Source organism: Pseudophryne corroboree, chromosome 2 (genome assembly GCF_028390025.1).
Source record: "Pseudophryne corroboree isolate aPseCor3 chromosome 2, aPseCor3.hap2, whole genome shotgun sequence".
NCBI classification, from domain to species: Eukaryota; Metazoa; Chordata; class Amphibia; order Anura; family Myobatrachidae; genus Pseudophryne; species Pseudophryne corroboree.
Genome location: NC_086445.1, coordinates 376,620,392 through 376,637,007, shown reverse-complemented (window position 1 = coordinate 376,637,007; position 16,616 = coordinate 376,620,392). Strand labels below are relative to the sequence as shown.

At 43.5% G+C, this 16,616-nt stretch overlaps 1 protein-coding gene across 2 annotated transcripts in view; it reads left to right on the top strand.

Moving 5' to 3' along the window:
• Positions 1-16,616, top strand: part of TPP2 (tripeptidyl peptidase 2) — a 329,315-nt gene that overhangs the window by 191,081 nt on the left and 121,618 nt on the right. For both annotated transcript variants that reach the window (XM_063953225.1, XM_063953224.1), the window contains exons 16-19: positions 720-826; positions 982-1,136; positions 4,782-4,898; positions 10,062-10,162. In XM_063953225.1, coding sequence (XP_063809295.1) covers positions 720-826; positions 982-1,136; positions 4,782-4,898; positions 10,062-10,162 — 480 coding nt within the window. The remainder of the gene's footprint in view (positions 1-719; positions 827-981; positions 1,137-4,781; positions 4,899-10,061; positions 10,163-16,616) is intronic.

Genomic DNA, 16,616 nt, shown 5'->3' with positions numbered 1-16,616 from the left:
GAAATGCAAAGTCTGATTTCTATTAATGTGGAATAAACAATGATGGATGGCAATTAGTTTTGACTTTTTAAAGGAGTTTCAGAGAAAAAAAAAAATCTTTTTTTTAGATTTTTTTCATTTTCGTTGAAGGATACCAACAAATTTGTGTACATTGTTTTGTGTGACTCTTGACCTTTTTGTCTTATAACACTATCATATTATCAAGGCAGAAAACCCAACATTGATCCATTTAAAATCCTGCATAAACAAGCTTCTTTCTTTTCTTTTACACACACACACACACACACACACACACACACACACACACACACACACACACACACACACCCACACACCACCCCGACATTATTAATATGCATAAAGTATGAAGAGTAAATCTGCTGTCATATTTTTTCAATACTACATGTGTATCTTCCACTTTTCGCAGACCGCAGTACATAATGGAAACTGCACAGCCACTGTAGGCATTGTCATACTATAAATCTCATGTATCTAAAGGACAACTATTCCTCTATTGGAACATGTTTAAAAATAGACTGTTTATGCCAAAAAGGAACTCTGAAGCACTTCGTTTTAACCTTATGTGTGGTCTGTAGGACTTTCCCTAGCCAATATCTTATATAGCAAAATATGTTCTTTTCTATTTTTTGTTCTGTAAAAATATAATACTCTGCCAATTGCCGTAATTTGCTGTGTGGTGGTTTTTTTTTTTTTGTTAGGCTCAGTGATTCTGCATTGCTGGAAATGGAGCGTAAAGATGTGCATTTCAAACCCGGACAGATACATCGTCATTTTATTGAAGTTCCCCAAGGGGCTTCATGGGCCGGTAAGATGTTAATTGCAGATTTGTATTGTATTTTGTATTGGCAAAATACCATGTACAGTAGGAATCAGTCTCTCTCTCTGTGAGTATTTATGCTGCCATTTCATTATGCAATCACACAAGCTTGACCTCATGACTATTGTTTTCTATTTTTCCAGAGGTTACAGTGACCTCCCGTTCTTCTGATGTGGCTTCCAAGTTTGTTCTCCATGCCGTTCAGCTAGTGAAGCAGAAAGCTTACAGAAGCAACGAGTTTTACAAATTTACATCTTTGCTAGAGAATGGTTCTGTAACAGAAGCATTTCCTGTACTGGTGAGTAATGCTATAGTATTCTTGTAAATTAAATAATGCATTCTGCGTTTTTGTAATATTGATGTAAATCTGTTTAAAAGCGCCTATGTTTATTTAGCGCCAGTGTATTCCTCAGTGCCATAAGCTAATGGGTAGATCTAAACTGAATACATATGTAATCCCGGCGGGAGGGAATGCCGGTTGCCTGTATCCCGACAGCGGCATCCCGTCTGCCAGAATGGCTGCAGCGGGGCAAGAACTAAGAATCCCCTTGCGGGCTCCCTGTGCTCGCCACACTGCGGGCTCGCTGCACTAAGTAATGACTCTGAGGATGTTGAAGATGAGGTGTTAATAAAATTATAATCTAGTACAATAAATTTCATGTCTTTGCCGCAAATTACGTAACATGAAGGCAGTGCCTAGATGACTAATGTTCCTACCTCTGCTAACTTTGGCATCACACATGGAGCAGATGCTTTCACAATTTTGGGGTAAAAATAATCCCACACCCAAGATGTGGCATTTTTGGTTTTATGCCCAGGCATCTCAATGGCTTTCTTTTTCTGACGGTCAGCAACTGCAACCAAAGATGGCTGACTTACACAAACAGCAACAACCATATCATCATCATTATCATCAACAGTGTCCGATAGTAGTAGTATACACATCCCCTCATCCTGTTCCACTGCCACACACGAATCCTCAATTTATATTCTGTCCTCCTCATCACCATCTTTACTTGTACTGCTCCCCACATATGCAGATGGTTCAGAAATGGTAGGAGGTGATAGAGGCTTCTCTATGGGGACAGTGTGAGAAATGTCACTCACACATAGCTGATCAGGACATCTCTAAATGTTCCTCAAGAATGCCTGATGGTTCTTATTCTGAATGCACAGTTTGTCTTATTCCCTTTGCAGCTAACATTCCTTTTGATGTTTTTTTTTTCTTTTCTTTTCTTTTCTTTAGCAATGTAAAATTAAACTATTTTTTACATGTCCTGACTTAAGCCCTCTGTTCCCTTGGGCATCTGCCTTAGTAGATGACCCTAACGGACTTGTATCGTCATGACTGGTGGCAGCACCTGCAACACTAGTATGTGCTTCCTGCTCTCCCCTCAATTGTTCATTCTCCTCCATATCTATCCACAAACATGAATGAAGTGGGGTGCAGCAAATACCACAATTTGTACAAAAATGTACCACCTTCAGAGTCGCACATTACTAGTATGAGTCAGAAATAGTAATCAAACACTGCGCTTTAATTTCACCAACAGTGTCGCACAATACGTGTATAAGTAGGAAATAAAATATATTACTTCATCCACAGCGTCGCGCAATACGTGTGTGCGCCAGAAATACTGTAGTAATCGAACACTACGCAATTCGTGTAGGAGTACGAAATAATATATTGCGGTCTGACCACCAATGTCACAGTGGGGTACAGCACAAACAAAAAAAATACTGCCTTTTTGTTTTTAGCTTTTATTTTATTTTAATTTTTACACTGGGGTGGAGCCCCTGGGTGAACGGGTAGATCACCCCTTTCAGATACAGCAAACTGGGAACCCCTGGACTGATGCAGCAAACTTGGCACCTCTGGAACGATACAGCAGACAGAGCACCCGCCTCATGCCAGACAACACAGTACTGAGACAGACACGTCTGTCCAGTACACTCTTCACAGCTGGAGTGACGATGGCGCCGATCACCAGGGACCTTTTTATAGAATCCAAAACCTGTGAAAATCTGACAGCGGGATGATGAAGTTCTGCCTCATTTTGTGAATAGAGTCCGGCGGGAAACCCTGATCCGGACTCGTAAAGGTCGGGAGAGAGAACTGCACCCGCTCATCTTTTCATTTGATTTGGTAATGGACTACCATCCTGTGGCACATCTGCAAGTGCATTGCATGGCCCCAAAGCATACCTCTGAGCTCTGAAAGAACTTCCTTCGAGAACAAAAGAGTAGGCTTCCATCATGGAATGGCCAGTGCAGTCACCTGACTTAAGTACCGTCAAGCTGGTTTGGAAAGAACTGGCAGAAGTGTTCAAGCGTAGCCACCTACAAGAGCAACATATTTGTGGGAACGTTTGCAGTGTTGGAAAGAACTTTCCAAATAATGTTTTGATTTTGTTTGTGGAAAACATGTCACAAGTGTTCAGTGGTTATATCTGCAAAAGTTGGCTACTTTGAGTAAAGTATTTAAATTACATTTTGTTTAACAAAATGAGTTTAATTTTTTCTATGTACTTTTTTTTCTCTCCAATTTGTGTGTGTTCTATGCTTTCATTTCAGAGTATATTTAATTGTGTACATTTTTCAATGAAAATTGTAGAAATTTGGGTGTATTAAAACTTTTTTAAGAATAAGCGCTGGGAAACTGGATAGGAAAATTTTCTCACAATTTTAATAGTGTGATATGAAAAATTGATAATAATAATTACTGTTGCAACAGATGATTAAAAGGAATATATATAATAAAATTAGGGCATAGCATAGCACTGCAAAGATTTAAAAAGTCCCATATACTTTATAGTATGTATATAGTTTGCCGGTACTCAAATGAGACAGTTCATCCTCAAAGATTTTTTGGGTGTGTTTGTGCGTTCCACACACAGGAAACTGGAACAAGTTTGCGTTCCAGACATAGGAAATGGTTCCGCGATCACGTGATCGGGAACCTTTTTTCACAATCATCGAATTCATTTAAAATAGGCTTTATATTAATAAAAACCTTACGAATTATTGATATTTCAGTCTTAGTGTCTGTCACTATTTATGGAAACTGGATAGAATTTAATTTTTAACATTATCTAAATGTTCTTAATCTGTCACACCTGTTCTGTATGGGCTATTAGCACTGCTATATAAAGGGCACCCAGTCACTGCATTACAATCACCTTGATAAAGCTGTGTAAAACAGCGAAACGCGTCGGTGGACTAGCTGGACTCTGATTCTTCATCCCCATACAAACGCCTAGAAGTCGGATATAGGAACTCCTCTCATCAGCGATTTGGACATCTGCACCATTGGACCTGAGCTACAAATTGGACCAAGCAGCCTCTTGAACCTAGCTACGTAAGGTCATTCCAACTGCAGTTTTCACTTTTCCATTCGCTATTATTGTTCCTGGACTGTGGCAAAAAATCTTTGAGGATGAACTGTCTCATTTGAGTACCGGCAAACTATATACATACTATAAAGTATATGGGACTTTTTAAATCTTTGCAGTGCTATGCTATGCCCTAATTTTATTATATATATTCCTTTTAATCATCTGTTGCAACAGTAATTATTATTATCAATTTTTCATATCACACTATTAAAATTGTGAGAAATTTTCCTATCCAGTTTCCCAGCGCTTATTCTTGATTATTGTTGTTCTAGTTATAGGGTCTAACTAACCCCGGTGTATTAGCTGCTCCAAGAAAAGCAACTCACCACGAGCGCCAAAGGTTTTACTTGTTAATTCCATTCTTCCATATGTATTAAAACTTTTTGTTGTGTATACAATTGTTCTATATTGTGCCCTGCACGATGGCAAAGGATGACTGTATGAGTATAATTGCTCTATGCATATTTTGTATTTCCATGCATATCTTGCTGTAATTTTGGGCTGGATGGATACTTTTGTTAGCTCATTGCTACATCTCTTTATTACAGAGTGGAAAGACCATTGAATTTTGTATTGCACGTTGGTGGGCAAGTCTCAGTGATGTCACGATTGACTACACAGTTTCTTTTCATGGGCTTGCCTGTGGACTGTCTCAGCTGAATATTGTAAGTTACATTTATATAAGAACAATTTTTCACTTTATAATGATATTGCAGTACCACATTGTTTCTGCTAGCCTGTTCCTTTCAATGCGGTTACCTTGTTGCTTTTTAAAAAGTGTGTAAAAAGTTAGTCCAGACCATTCCCTGGATCCTCCTATAGTTCTGTGGCCCAGTAATTCCCTCTAAACTCCTCTTCTACCTTCTGCTAGGGAAAATTACCTACCTCTCAAGGTCCATATACAGGCCAGTGTATGGAAGAACATGTTGGTTTTTGCCTTTTTTTGGGAATATAGCCTTACACCTAGCCATTGTCGCCTCACATGGTTCTTGACTCTACAGATGTTTTTTTTTTTTGTTGTTGCTGAAAATACATCTGAGTTGATAACACGCACCGAGAGACTCTGCTGATTAATTTGATATGTAACACTTATATATCTTCATGCGACTGAGTCTGTATGCAGATCGCAATAGAACTTGTATTGGAAAAAAGCTGCAGCTGCTGTATTGTAACTCCTTCATATGCAGATACAGAGTCAGTCACAAACACATACAAGTACAAGTGTTGCATAATAAATTAATGGACAGTCTCCTTGTGTGTCCTAGCCGCATTGTGTTGCGATTAAGATGCATTTTTGGCACAAAAGATGCCTGATGCTAGCAGTGTCTCGCAGGACCTGGTGTGCTGAGACGGACTGTTTGGCACAACTGCATCATTTGGTGTATGAAGATACATCTGTAGGTGATTTTGAGGTTAAGTCCTTTGAATATATTTGTATGGGTTTCATAAAAGTTAGTTTGCTCAAACAAATACAGGTTGAGTATCCCATATCCAAATATTCCGAAATACGGAATATTCCAAAATACGGAATTTTTTGAGTGAGACTGAGGTAGTGAAACCTTTGTTTTCTGATGGCTCAATGTACACAAACTTTGTTTAATACACAAAGTTATAAAGAAAATTGTATTACATGACCTTCAGGCTGTGTGTATAAGGTATATATGAAACCTAAATGAATTGTGTGTATGTAAACAAACTTTGTTTAATGCACAAAGTTATTACAAATATTGGCTAAAATGACCTTCAGGCTGTGTGTATAATGTGTATAAGGTGTATATGAAACATAAATGTATTCTGTGCTTAGATTTAGGTCCTATCACCACGATATCTCATTATGGTATGCAATTATTCCAAAATACGGAAAAATACGATATCCAAAATACCTCTGGTCCCAAGCATTTTGGATAAGGGATACGCAACCTGTACTGCATAAATGACAAACCGTATGGTTGTTAAGCCACATGACCGACATAAATAAAAACAATGAATGGATCAGTGATGTTGCATATCCCCGCCCCGGGTGGAGATGGTGACTGATATAGGGGGGTATTCAACTGAAGTCGGAAACTGCTGTCTTGTCGGAAAGACGTCCGTTTCTGACTTTTTTAGGTCGGAAGGGGTTCCGACATATTCAATGCTGCCTCCTATTTTCCAACAAGTCGGAAATTCCGACTTGTCGGAAATCCACGCGTTTTGTCGGAAAGGCGGCCAAATCCGACAGGTTTTAGCACGGTTTCCGACAATGTCCATCTGACTTTAATAAAAGTCGGATTGGCATTGTTGTGAACGGCCAAATCCGGTCTAATTTTGCCGCTCATTGAACACTTAGATGTCGGATCCTTTCCATCGGAAAGGATTCGACATGTATTGAATACATCCCATAAAGTAGCTATATCTCAACAGAAAAAAAAATACGATAAGTAACCAGTGACTTGGCCACTGTAACTGTGGTAGCTTAATTCTAGATGATCAATGCGGCTAAAATAAGTCAGATATATCTCTTAAGGCAGGCATGTCCAAAGTCCGGCCCAGGGGCCAATTGCTTCCCATGCTCAAATTTCCACCGGCCCGCAGCCTCTGTGACAGCTGTTTTAGGGGCGTGGCCTGGCGTCTGAAGGCTAGAGAGTCGTGTCTCTGCTCTGCTCCTTCAAGGGCTACCCAATAATAGCTAAAGCAGGCATCTTCTCCCCGCTAAGCCCACTCTACTGCTCACCCGATATTAAGGAGACCGAAGGGGACTGAGCAGCGGAGCTGAGGAGTGTTTAAACTCGCTCCTGCGGCCTTCCCTTCCCCCTTAGGCCGGGATCCGCAGCACAGTGCGCCCTGTCCGCGGGCATCCTGGACCACACAGAGACACCCAGCATGACGTGAAGCGGCTAGTGGTGTCCTCCACTAGACGTCCCCGCTCTGCTGGACCCCTGCTTCTGCCGTGAATTGCCAGCTAGTTTACTGTGCTCTCCTGGGTCTCTGCAGTAAGACTGGGACGGCACACATGCGGCGGTGGCTGTTTTGAAAACGTCTGTGATCCTAATTTTATGCTCTATCCAAACTAAACAAATAGGGGTCGATTCAATTTTACCGACAGTTGAATAGCGGCGGGAACGAGTCTGGGAGAACGGACCATCGCCGATTCAACTTGAGCTGAATTGAATAGCACCGGGAGCTAATTCCCGGCGCTATTCAACTGTCTGTGAATTGAATCGACCCCATAGATATAGAGAGATATATATCTATCTATGTATCAACTAGGGAGGCCAATCCCGGACCGTTTTTTCAATCCCGGGATTCGGGATTGAAAAATGCTCAATCCCGGGATCCCCGGGATTGAGTAGGTCAATGAGAAAAATATGTATTTTTTACTTTTTCTAAAATAGAAATGACTGACTAGCACAAATTATGGTTTGAAACAACAGTATTCACAGGAAAAAGTCACCATTTATGGCCCAGCAGCACAGGCCCACAGAAAAATAAAAAAAAGTCTTATCTTTTTCCTTTGGGCCTGTGCTGGGACATGAATGTTATTTTATTCCTGAGGTGTTAGGGTTCATCCAGGGCCCCAACACCACAGGTATAAAATAAATAACATTCATGGCCCAGCACAGGCCCACAGTAAAAAACAGAAAAACCTTTCATGGACCCTGCTCCAGTCCCCCACAGGAATACAGTATCTTCCATGTCCCCAGCCCTCCCCCCCTTCACAACACAGGGTGACAGAAACTATCATAATCATGGCCATTGCACACAACCCTACCACCCCTTTACCCCTACCCACCCCCAGGAATAAAATAACTTTACTGACTCACCCAGTCTGAATACAGTAGCAATCTTCTAAGTCTCCCCTCTCCAAAAGAGCAGCATGCACTTCCTAACTGGGCATGGGACTGCTGGACAGTGTGGCGCTGTTCTGACACTGCTGCAGGCAGTTGTCGGCAGCTGCTGGGCTCCATTCTCCTCTAGTCTCCACTCCCGACTACCCCTCGAGTCCGGGGCCGGCCATCCGTCCATTTTACTGATGAGCCTGTTGTCGCGCTGTGAGAAGCAGAGGCAGTCTCCACCTCTGCTTAAGATGACTGGCCGCTGGCGGGAGCTGCTGAAAGGGGCGAGACAGCATGTGCCTGCGATGCGCCATGTGACCTCTGACATCACGCAGCGCCACGCACAGCGGCACAGCCAGGCAGGGTCTGAGCCGAGTACTCAGCGCTGCCTGGAAGAGATATAAAACAGCGCCATGCGCAGCACAGTCCCGAAATCCCGGGATTGGAAGCTCCAATCCCGGGATTGAAATCCCGGCGATTTTGGCCCCAAATCCCGGGAACCCGCCGATCCCGGGATTGGCCACCCTAGTATCAACGTGCTTTTGGGACCAGGCTGCAACTTTTCCAAGGACACTTGTCACAAATGAAGCCCAATACCACACATTTCCCATCGCTGCAGGAAATAATGACCAGTTTTCCAGAGAACAATATCAGTGCGTAAATGCGGAGGTATGCATCAGACATCTCGTCTTTGGCTAAGGAGTTTCAACAGCGCTTTCAGGATTTTGCAGCGATTGAAAAGGAGATCACACTTTTTTTCCTCTCCTTTCTCTGTGGTTCATGATAACGCTCCTGACCATCTGCAGCTGGAACTCATGAGCTGCAGTGTGACACCGAGTGTCACAGTCGGTGCCAACAGCTCCCTCTTGTCAACTTTTTTCACCGCTTCTGGATAAAAGTAGGTTCCTAGAAACTCGAACATTTGCTAAGAAAATGCTGAGCTTGTTTGGCTCTACATACTTGTGCGAGAAGACATTCTCTGTTATGAACCATAACAAAAACCATGTGAGGACAAGACTTAAGTGATTGCCACCTGCGTGACATCTTGCGCATCAGAACCACTGTCTTTGAGCCAGACCTGGCCTACTTACTGCACTCGAGATCTCAGTATCACCCTTCACATTAGAGCAGGTAAGACAAGTTATTTGTTTAGTCTTCTGAGGCGATTACTGGTTCAAAGAATGTCAGGCTGAATGGACTGCCCCCACACGTTTTTACCTCACCAAATCTGGCTCTTTGCAAAAAGTTTGGACACCCCTGTCTTAGGTATTTGTGCCACTTTATGAATTGGAGATACCAGAAGAAATCTCATAGATAAAACGTTCACCGCATATAGAGAGAGAATATTCACCGAGTATGTGCCTCACTGTGCAGATCCAGTAAACCAGTGTGTTACGGACAACCAAGATATTTAGGAGAATCAAATAGTCACTGAGGCCAGGTTTAGAGACGTGGAGTATTAAAAATACACAATATACTTAAACCTCCCTATTCCAGAGATATAACTTGTGTTTGTTAATTAACATCTATTGGACTAAAATTACAGCAAGGAGGTCAATAACAACATTTGGAGGGAGCCGGACATTCCGTACTGCAGACGGATGCAAAAAGGATATTTATGCATGTTCTATTAAAATTACTATTTATTGTACTTCTGTCTTTGCGCACTTTCGTGGTTTCTGGTTTTTCAAATGTTAGGGGCGGTCTACCACCCAACCCTCTGCTCCCCCCTCCCCCCTTACCTTTTGTTGTTTTTTGTTTGTTTTTGAGAGCAGCAGCAGAGAGTCAGGAATCCAGTTACCTTGAGATAGTATCGGGCACCCTCCTGTTTCCACTTATTTTCGGCGCAAATATATCCCCATATACAGATGGAGGACACAAAGGATTAAAGGAATGCTTAAATTCCATCATAATGATACAGTATTTGCCAACATCCCTACAGTATGCGACACATTTTTTTTCTACTTTCACAACTTTGGCTTTAATACTGTGTATATAATTCTTTGTTTACAGCACGGATCTGATGGGATTGTAAGATTTGATGTACTGTCTACATTAAAGTATGAAGACTTGTCTCCCGCCATTAGTTTGAAAAATTGGGTGCAGACTTTAAGGTACTATATCCATTAAAATATGCATTATTGCTTTTCTCAACATGCGCTGAGGTCAGTTTCCAAAGTTAGCGCTCGTCACATTCCAACATCCATATCACTACTTTTTTTTTTTTTTTATACTTCGACAAATTAAACCTTATATTTCTCTTACATCCTAGAGGATATTGGGGTCCACATTAGTACCATGGGGTATAGACGGGTCTACTAGGAGCCTTGGGCACTGTATGAAATCAATAGTGTGCACTGGCTCCTCCCTCTATGCCCCTCATACCAGACTCAGTTTAGAAAATGTACCTGGAGGAGTCGGTCACGCTTAGGGAAGCTCCTGAAGAGTTTTCTACCTTTATTTTCTGTTTGTTGTTTTCAGGCAGGTCTGATTTGCACCAGCCTGTCTGCTTTGTGGGACTTAGGGGGGAGAACGGCCCAACTTCCTAAAGAGTTAATTGTCCCGTTTCTCCGCTGGCAGGACACTGAGCTCCTGAGGGAGTCATTCGCAAGCCCCACCACGGTGAGCGTACCCTCCCGCAGCATGCCACCTCCCCTAACAGAGCCAGAAGATAGAAGAGTGGTGAGTACAGCGCCGGCGTCCCGGTTAGCAGGTCCCTGGCGGGAATGGCGGCACAAGGGTAGGAGTGCAGCTCTGAGTGCAGGCTGCACTCCAGGGGGCTCAGAGGACATACACAGACGTGTGTGTGTCGCTGTGAGGGGCGCGCTGACCCACCAATGTACACCCCCACTGGCGGACTTACCTAACACTGTTTTTAACCCTCTGTAGGATATAAAATTACCTCAGGCCAGTATAAAAAAGTGAGAAGCAGAGCGCCATTAAGGGGGCGGGGCTTCACTGTGAGCGGATTCAGCAGCTCACCAGACCCATTTTCTTTCTGCAGCTCACATTAACGGCGCTGGCATGGAAGCGCAGCCCCTCCACAAAGAGGGCGGGAGCAGTATTATAAGTACTAATACCCTATTAAGGGTACTTAATCTGCGCCCAGCTGAGATTATTATTAGTTAAAGGAGTGCTGTGTGGCTGGTCTTCTCATAACTCTGTGTCTCCCTAGGGGGCTCTGTTGGTTGCGTGTGTGTGAAAACTTCCACATTACAATGTCTAAGGAGTGTGTTTCCTACACAGCAGAGTGCTTCTCTTCCCCTGGGGGATCATTACACTGTACTCGGTACACATTCTCAGGCTAGTGGTTCTGACCCAACATGGTTGCATTCCATAAGGGTATAATTAAATATATTCAATAAATTATCCCATACTGAGAAAGAGACACAATACTTAAAGTCTGTGGATGACCTGATGAATAGAGATTCAGCTCCCACACCAGCACCTCAAACCCCTACCATATGTCCACAAAAGGTACACTGGCCCAGATCTTACAGGCTGACACTCATGGCGATGCCTCAGATGCAGGGGATGGTGAGGTGGATATAGGGGGGTAGATGCTGCTCTGGCTCGGAGTGCAATCGCTGATAGACGCTATTAGATTGCAGTTTCCTGATAAGGTGACAGTAGACGGGGAGGAATTTTTCTTTTTTATGTGAAGAAGAGCTCTTCAGCTATTTTTTCAGCATCAAGAGTAAATTCTCTGTTCGAGGTGTCTTCAATAAATCCAGAGGAAAAGTTTCTGATCCGATCGTGGACGCATCTGTATCTAGATTGTCACGTAAAGTTATTTTACCTGTCCCAGGCACAGCCACCTTAAAGGAAACGGCTAACCACAAGAGAACTCTCTAATCTCTATACACAGCTGCGGGGATGACCCAGGGACCCACTATTGCTCGTGCATGGATCACTAGGGCCATTGCAAAATAGTTAGGTTACCTAATTGATTATTTGGATTCTCTACATAGGGAAGAGATCGGTTTGTTCCTGCAACATATACGGGACTCTGCGAATTTTATGGTGGGGGCCATGAAAGAAATAGGCCTACTTAATGCATGCATCGCTGCCATGGCTGTGTCAGCACGCAGAGGCTTATGGATAAGCCAGTGGACTACGGATGCGGATTCCAGGAAAGGCGTGTAGAGCCTAACGTTCGCAGGTGGGGCCTTGTTTGCAGATGGACTGGATAAGTTGGATATCCAAGGCTACCGTGAGTAAGTCTACATACCTTCCTTCAGCAGCACCCCCAGCTAGGAATACCTACTCTGCTCCAACTCTGCAGTCCTTTCGGACAGCAACATTTAAAAGCAAAACCAAAGGTTCTTCTATGGTCTTCAAGGGCAATACAAGTAAATCCAGAAAACCAGCAGCTGCAGGCTCTCAGGAACAGACCTCCGTAACTGCTTCCTCAAAGCCTTCGGCATGATGGTGGACCACACTGCGTGGAAGACAGGCAGGTGGGAGCCCGGTTACGTTATTTCGGTCACATTTGGGCCACATCTGGCCAGGATCCCTGGGTAAAAGACCTTATCACCCAGGGATACAAACTGGAGTTTCAGGAACTCCCACCTCTCACAGATTCTTCAAATCAGGCTTACCAGCTTCTCCAGAAGCAAGTATGACTTTACAGGCAGCCATTCAAAAACTGGTACAGACTCAGGTCATTGTCCCAATTTCACCTCAACTACAAAACAAGGGTTATTATTCCAACCTGTTTGTGGCTCCGAAACTGGAGGGTTCGGTAAGGCCCATTTTGAATCACTGAACCCGTACTTGCGGGTGTTTGAGTTCACGGTGGAGTCTCTGAGAGCGGTGTTCTCAGGTCTGGAGGAAGGGGAATTTCTGGTGTCTCTGGATATCAAGGATGCGTACCTTCATATTCCGATTTGGCCGCCTCATCAGACTTATCTAAAGTTTGCACTACAGGACTGTCACTACCAGTTCCAGGCCCTGCCATTTGGCCTCTCCACGGCACTGAGGGTATTTACCAAGGTGATGGCAGAGATAATGTTTTTCCTCCGCAAGCATTGAGTGATCATTATACCGTACCTGGACGACCTGCTGATACAAGCACCATCCAGGGTGAGGTTGTTGTACAGCATTGTCCTCTCAACCCAACAACTTCAGGATCACGGGTGGATTCTGAACCTACCAAAATCCGACCTGGAACCAACACGGAGGCTTCTGTTCCTGGGGATAATACTGGATACGGAGGAACAGAAGGTATTCCTTCTGTTGGAAAAGGCATTGGTAATCCAGTCGATGGGTGGGATGTTCTAAGACCAGCCCAAATATCGGTGCATCTGTGTATTCGCCTTCTGGGGAAGATGGTCGCCTCTTAAGAGGCTCTGTAATACAGAAGGTTTCACGCAAGGCCCTTCCAACTGGATCTATTAGACAAATGGTCCGGATCGCATCTTCACATGTACCAGAGAATACGTCTGTCGTCAAAAGCCAAGATTTCTCTTCTGGGGTGGCTTCAGACCTCACCTGACCAAGGGTCGACTGTTCGGGATTCAAAATTGGATTCTGCTGACCACAGATACGAGCCTCAGAGGTTGGGGAGCAGTCACCCAGGGGGAACAGTTCCAAGGAAAATGGTCAAGTCCAGAAAACCATTATTCCGGTCAATGTTCTGGAACTAAGGGACATATACTACGCCCTTCTACAAGCTTAGCATCTTCTTCTAGATCACGCCATTCAAGTTTGGTCGGACAATGTGACGGCAGTAACGTACATAAACTGACAGGGTGGAACGAAGAGCAGAGCAGCAATGTCAGAGGATACAAGAATTCTACTCTGAGCAGAAAGACACGCGGTGGCGCTGTTGGCAATCTTCATTCCGAGAGTAGACAACTGGGAAGCGGACTTCCTCAGCAGCCACGACCTCCACTCAGGAGAGTAGGGCTTTCACCCGCTGGTTTTCGAGTCCTTATCACGACGGAGGGGAATTCCACAGATAGACGTGATGGACTCTCGTCTCAACAGGAAGCTAAAGCGTTATTGTTCCAGGTCAAGGGACCCACAATCAGTGGCAGTGGACGCTCTGGTGACTCCACGGGTCTACCAGATGGTTTACGTGTTCCCACCTCTTCCATTGATCCCAAGAATTCTCAAAAGAATAAAAAGGGGAAAAGGTTCAAGCAATTCTCATTGCTCTAGATTGGCCAAGAAAGGCCTGGTATGCGGATCTACTGGTGATGCTCCTAGAGGATCTGTGGCCTCTGCCTCTTCGAGAGGATCTTCTACAACAGGGACCGTTCGTCTATCAAGACTTACCACGGCTACGTTTGACTGCATGGAAGTTGAGCGTCAAATTCTATCTCGGAAAGGTATTCCGGACAGGGTTTTTCCAACCCTTATCCAAGCCAGGAGAGGGATAACGTCTAAACATTACCTCCGTATTTAAAAATAAATGTCTCGTGATGTGAAAACATGGAATTTTCTGCAGTGGAATTCCAACTGGAACAATATGCAATACAGACAGACTTGCTTGATCGGGCGCTAATGCAGTATTACATATAATTGAAATGTACCATTTAGTCTATTTTGATTTTATTTAGAGAGCAGCTGGGACGTTTTCTCCTTTTTTCTACAGTCAGGTGTGGATGTGGGTCTACGTTTCTTCCAGAAACACTTGACTTCCCTCCCTGAGGTTAAGGCATTTTTGAAGAGGGTTCTGCACATCCGTCCGCCCTTTGTGCCTCCCACAACACCTTGGGATCTGAACGTGGTGTTGCAGTTCCTACAATCGGAGTGGTTTGAGACTTTAAAGGAGGTTGACGTAAAGTTTCTTACGTGGAAGACCGTTACACTTTTGGCCTTAGCTTCTGCAAGGCGTGTGTCCGAACTAGGGGCGTAGTCTCACAAAAGCCCCTATTTGATTTTTCACGAAGATAGAGCTGATCTCAGAACTCGTCAGCAATTTCTTCCTAAGGTGAGGTCTGTGACTCGTATCAACCAACCTGTTGTGGTTATGGTGCTTACTGACACCTCTGCTACCTCAAAGTCCTTGGATGTTGTGAGGGCTTTAAAGATCTACGTGAAGCGGACAGCTCATCATAGGAAATAAGACTTGCCGTTTGTTCTCTATGACCCTAAGAAACTTGGGTGTCCTGCTTCAGAGCAGTCTATTGCTCGCTTGATCAGGTTTACTATCCAGCATGCTTATTCATCGGCAGGATTGTAGATTCCTAAAGTACAGGCCCACTCTACTAGGTCGGTGAGTTCTTCCTGGGCGGCTGCCCGGGGTGTGTCTGCTTTGCAACTTTGCCGAGCAGCTACTTGGTCGGGTTCGAATACGTTTGCGAAGTTCTGCAAGTTCAATACTTTGGTCTCCGAAGACTTTCAGTTTGGTCAATCAGTTCTGCATGAACCTCAGCATTCTCCCATCCGGTTTGGGACATCCCCATGGTACTAATGTGGACCCCCAGTATCCTCTAGAACGTTTGAGAAAATAGGATTTTAATTACCTACCGGTAAATCCTTTTCTCATAATCCGTAGAGGATACAGGGCGCCCGCCCAGTGCTTTGTGTTTCCTGCTCTGTTACTTCGTTTAGTAATGATGTTTGTTCAGCTGTTCCTGTTCAGGTTTGGTTAGCATTGCTTTCCTCGTGTGTGTGTGTGTGTTGGTTCAAATCTCACCAGTGTTTTGTTAAATCCTTCCTCTGGATATGTCCGTCTCCTCGGGCACAGTTTCTAGACTGAGTCTGGTAGGAGGGGCATAGAGGGAGGAGCCAGTGCACACTATTGATTTTTTAAAGTGCCCAAGGCTCTTAGTGGACCCGTCTATACCACATGGTACTAATGTGAACCCCAGTATCCTCTATGGACTACAAGAAAAGGATTTACCGGTAGGTAATTTAAAATCCTATTTTTTAGAAAATAACATTAACCGTTTTAGTCAAACATTTAAAAAAAAAAAAATCCATGCCAAATGGCGAAAAAAGTTTTATTGAAATTTCACAAAGGGGGACCGAAAGGAAAACTTTATTTTTTGTGTCTTCTAAACGCCACAAAAAATACTTGTTGGGGTCTTTGTGGCAGGCGAAACCAAGTCTGTGATAAGCATGTATTTTTTTGGCAGATCGCGTCACTGAGCATACATAGATCTGCAACTTTTTGCAAATCCTATATGTTTACGTAAGAAAAAGTAAAAAAAATAATAATTTGGGTGGAAAAAAAACTGGGGCTAATTGCATAGCCCCACAAAAATTGATGCAAATAGAAACAAAGCGGCAACCCCTTGTTATTCTCTCCTGAAAACATTTTGGGTCTAATTTTAAAAAAAAAAATAGCATTCTCCATTTAAACCTTTTGCTGTGTGTAGGATTAATATGGTAGCCCAACAAGGCTTATCATTTTAAAAAGTAGACCACCTATTGCATTAAATATTGAATCAATTTTCTTTATTTGACACAAGATGGGGGAGATATAGTCTTTAGATCCCTGACATCTGAGAAAAATCTGTTTTTATGTATGGTTTCAGGGATCACCAGACAATAACTGCTAAGGGGGCATATCGGTTGAAGGTGGAGGCCATCTATGGGGTGAAAAATTGCAAT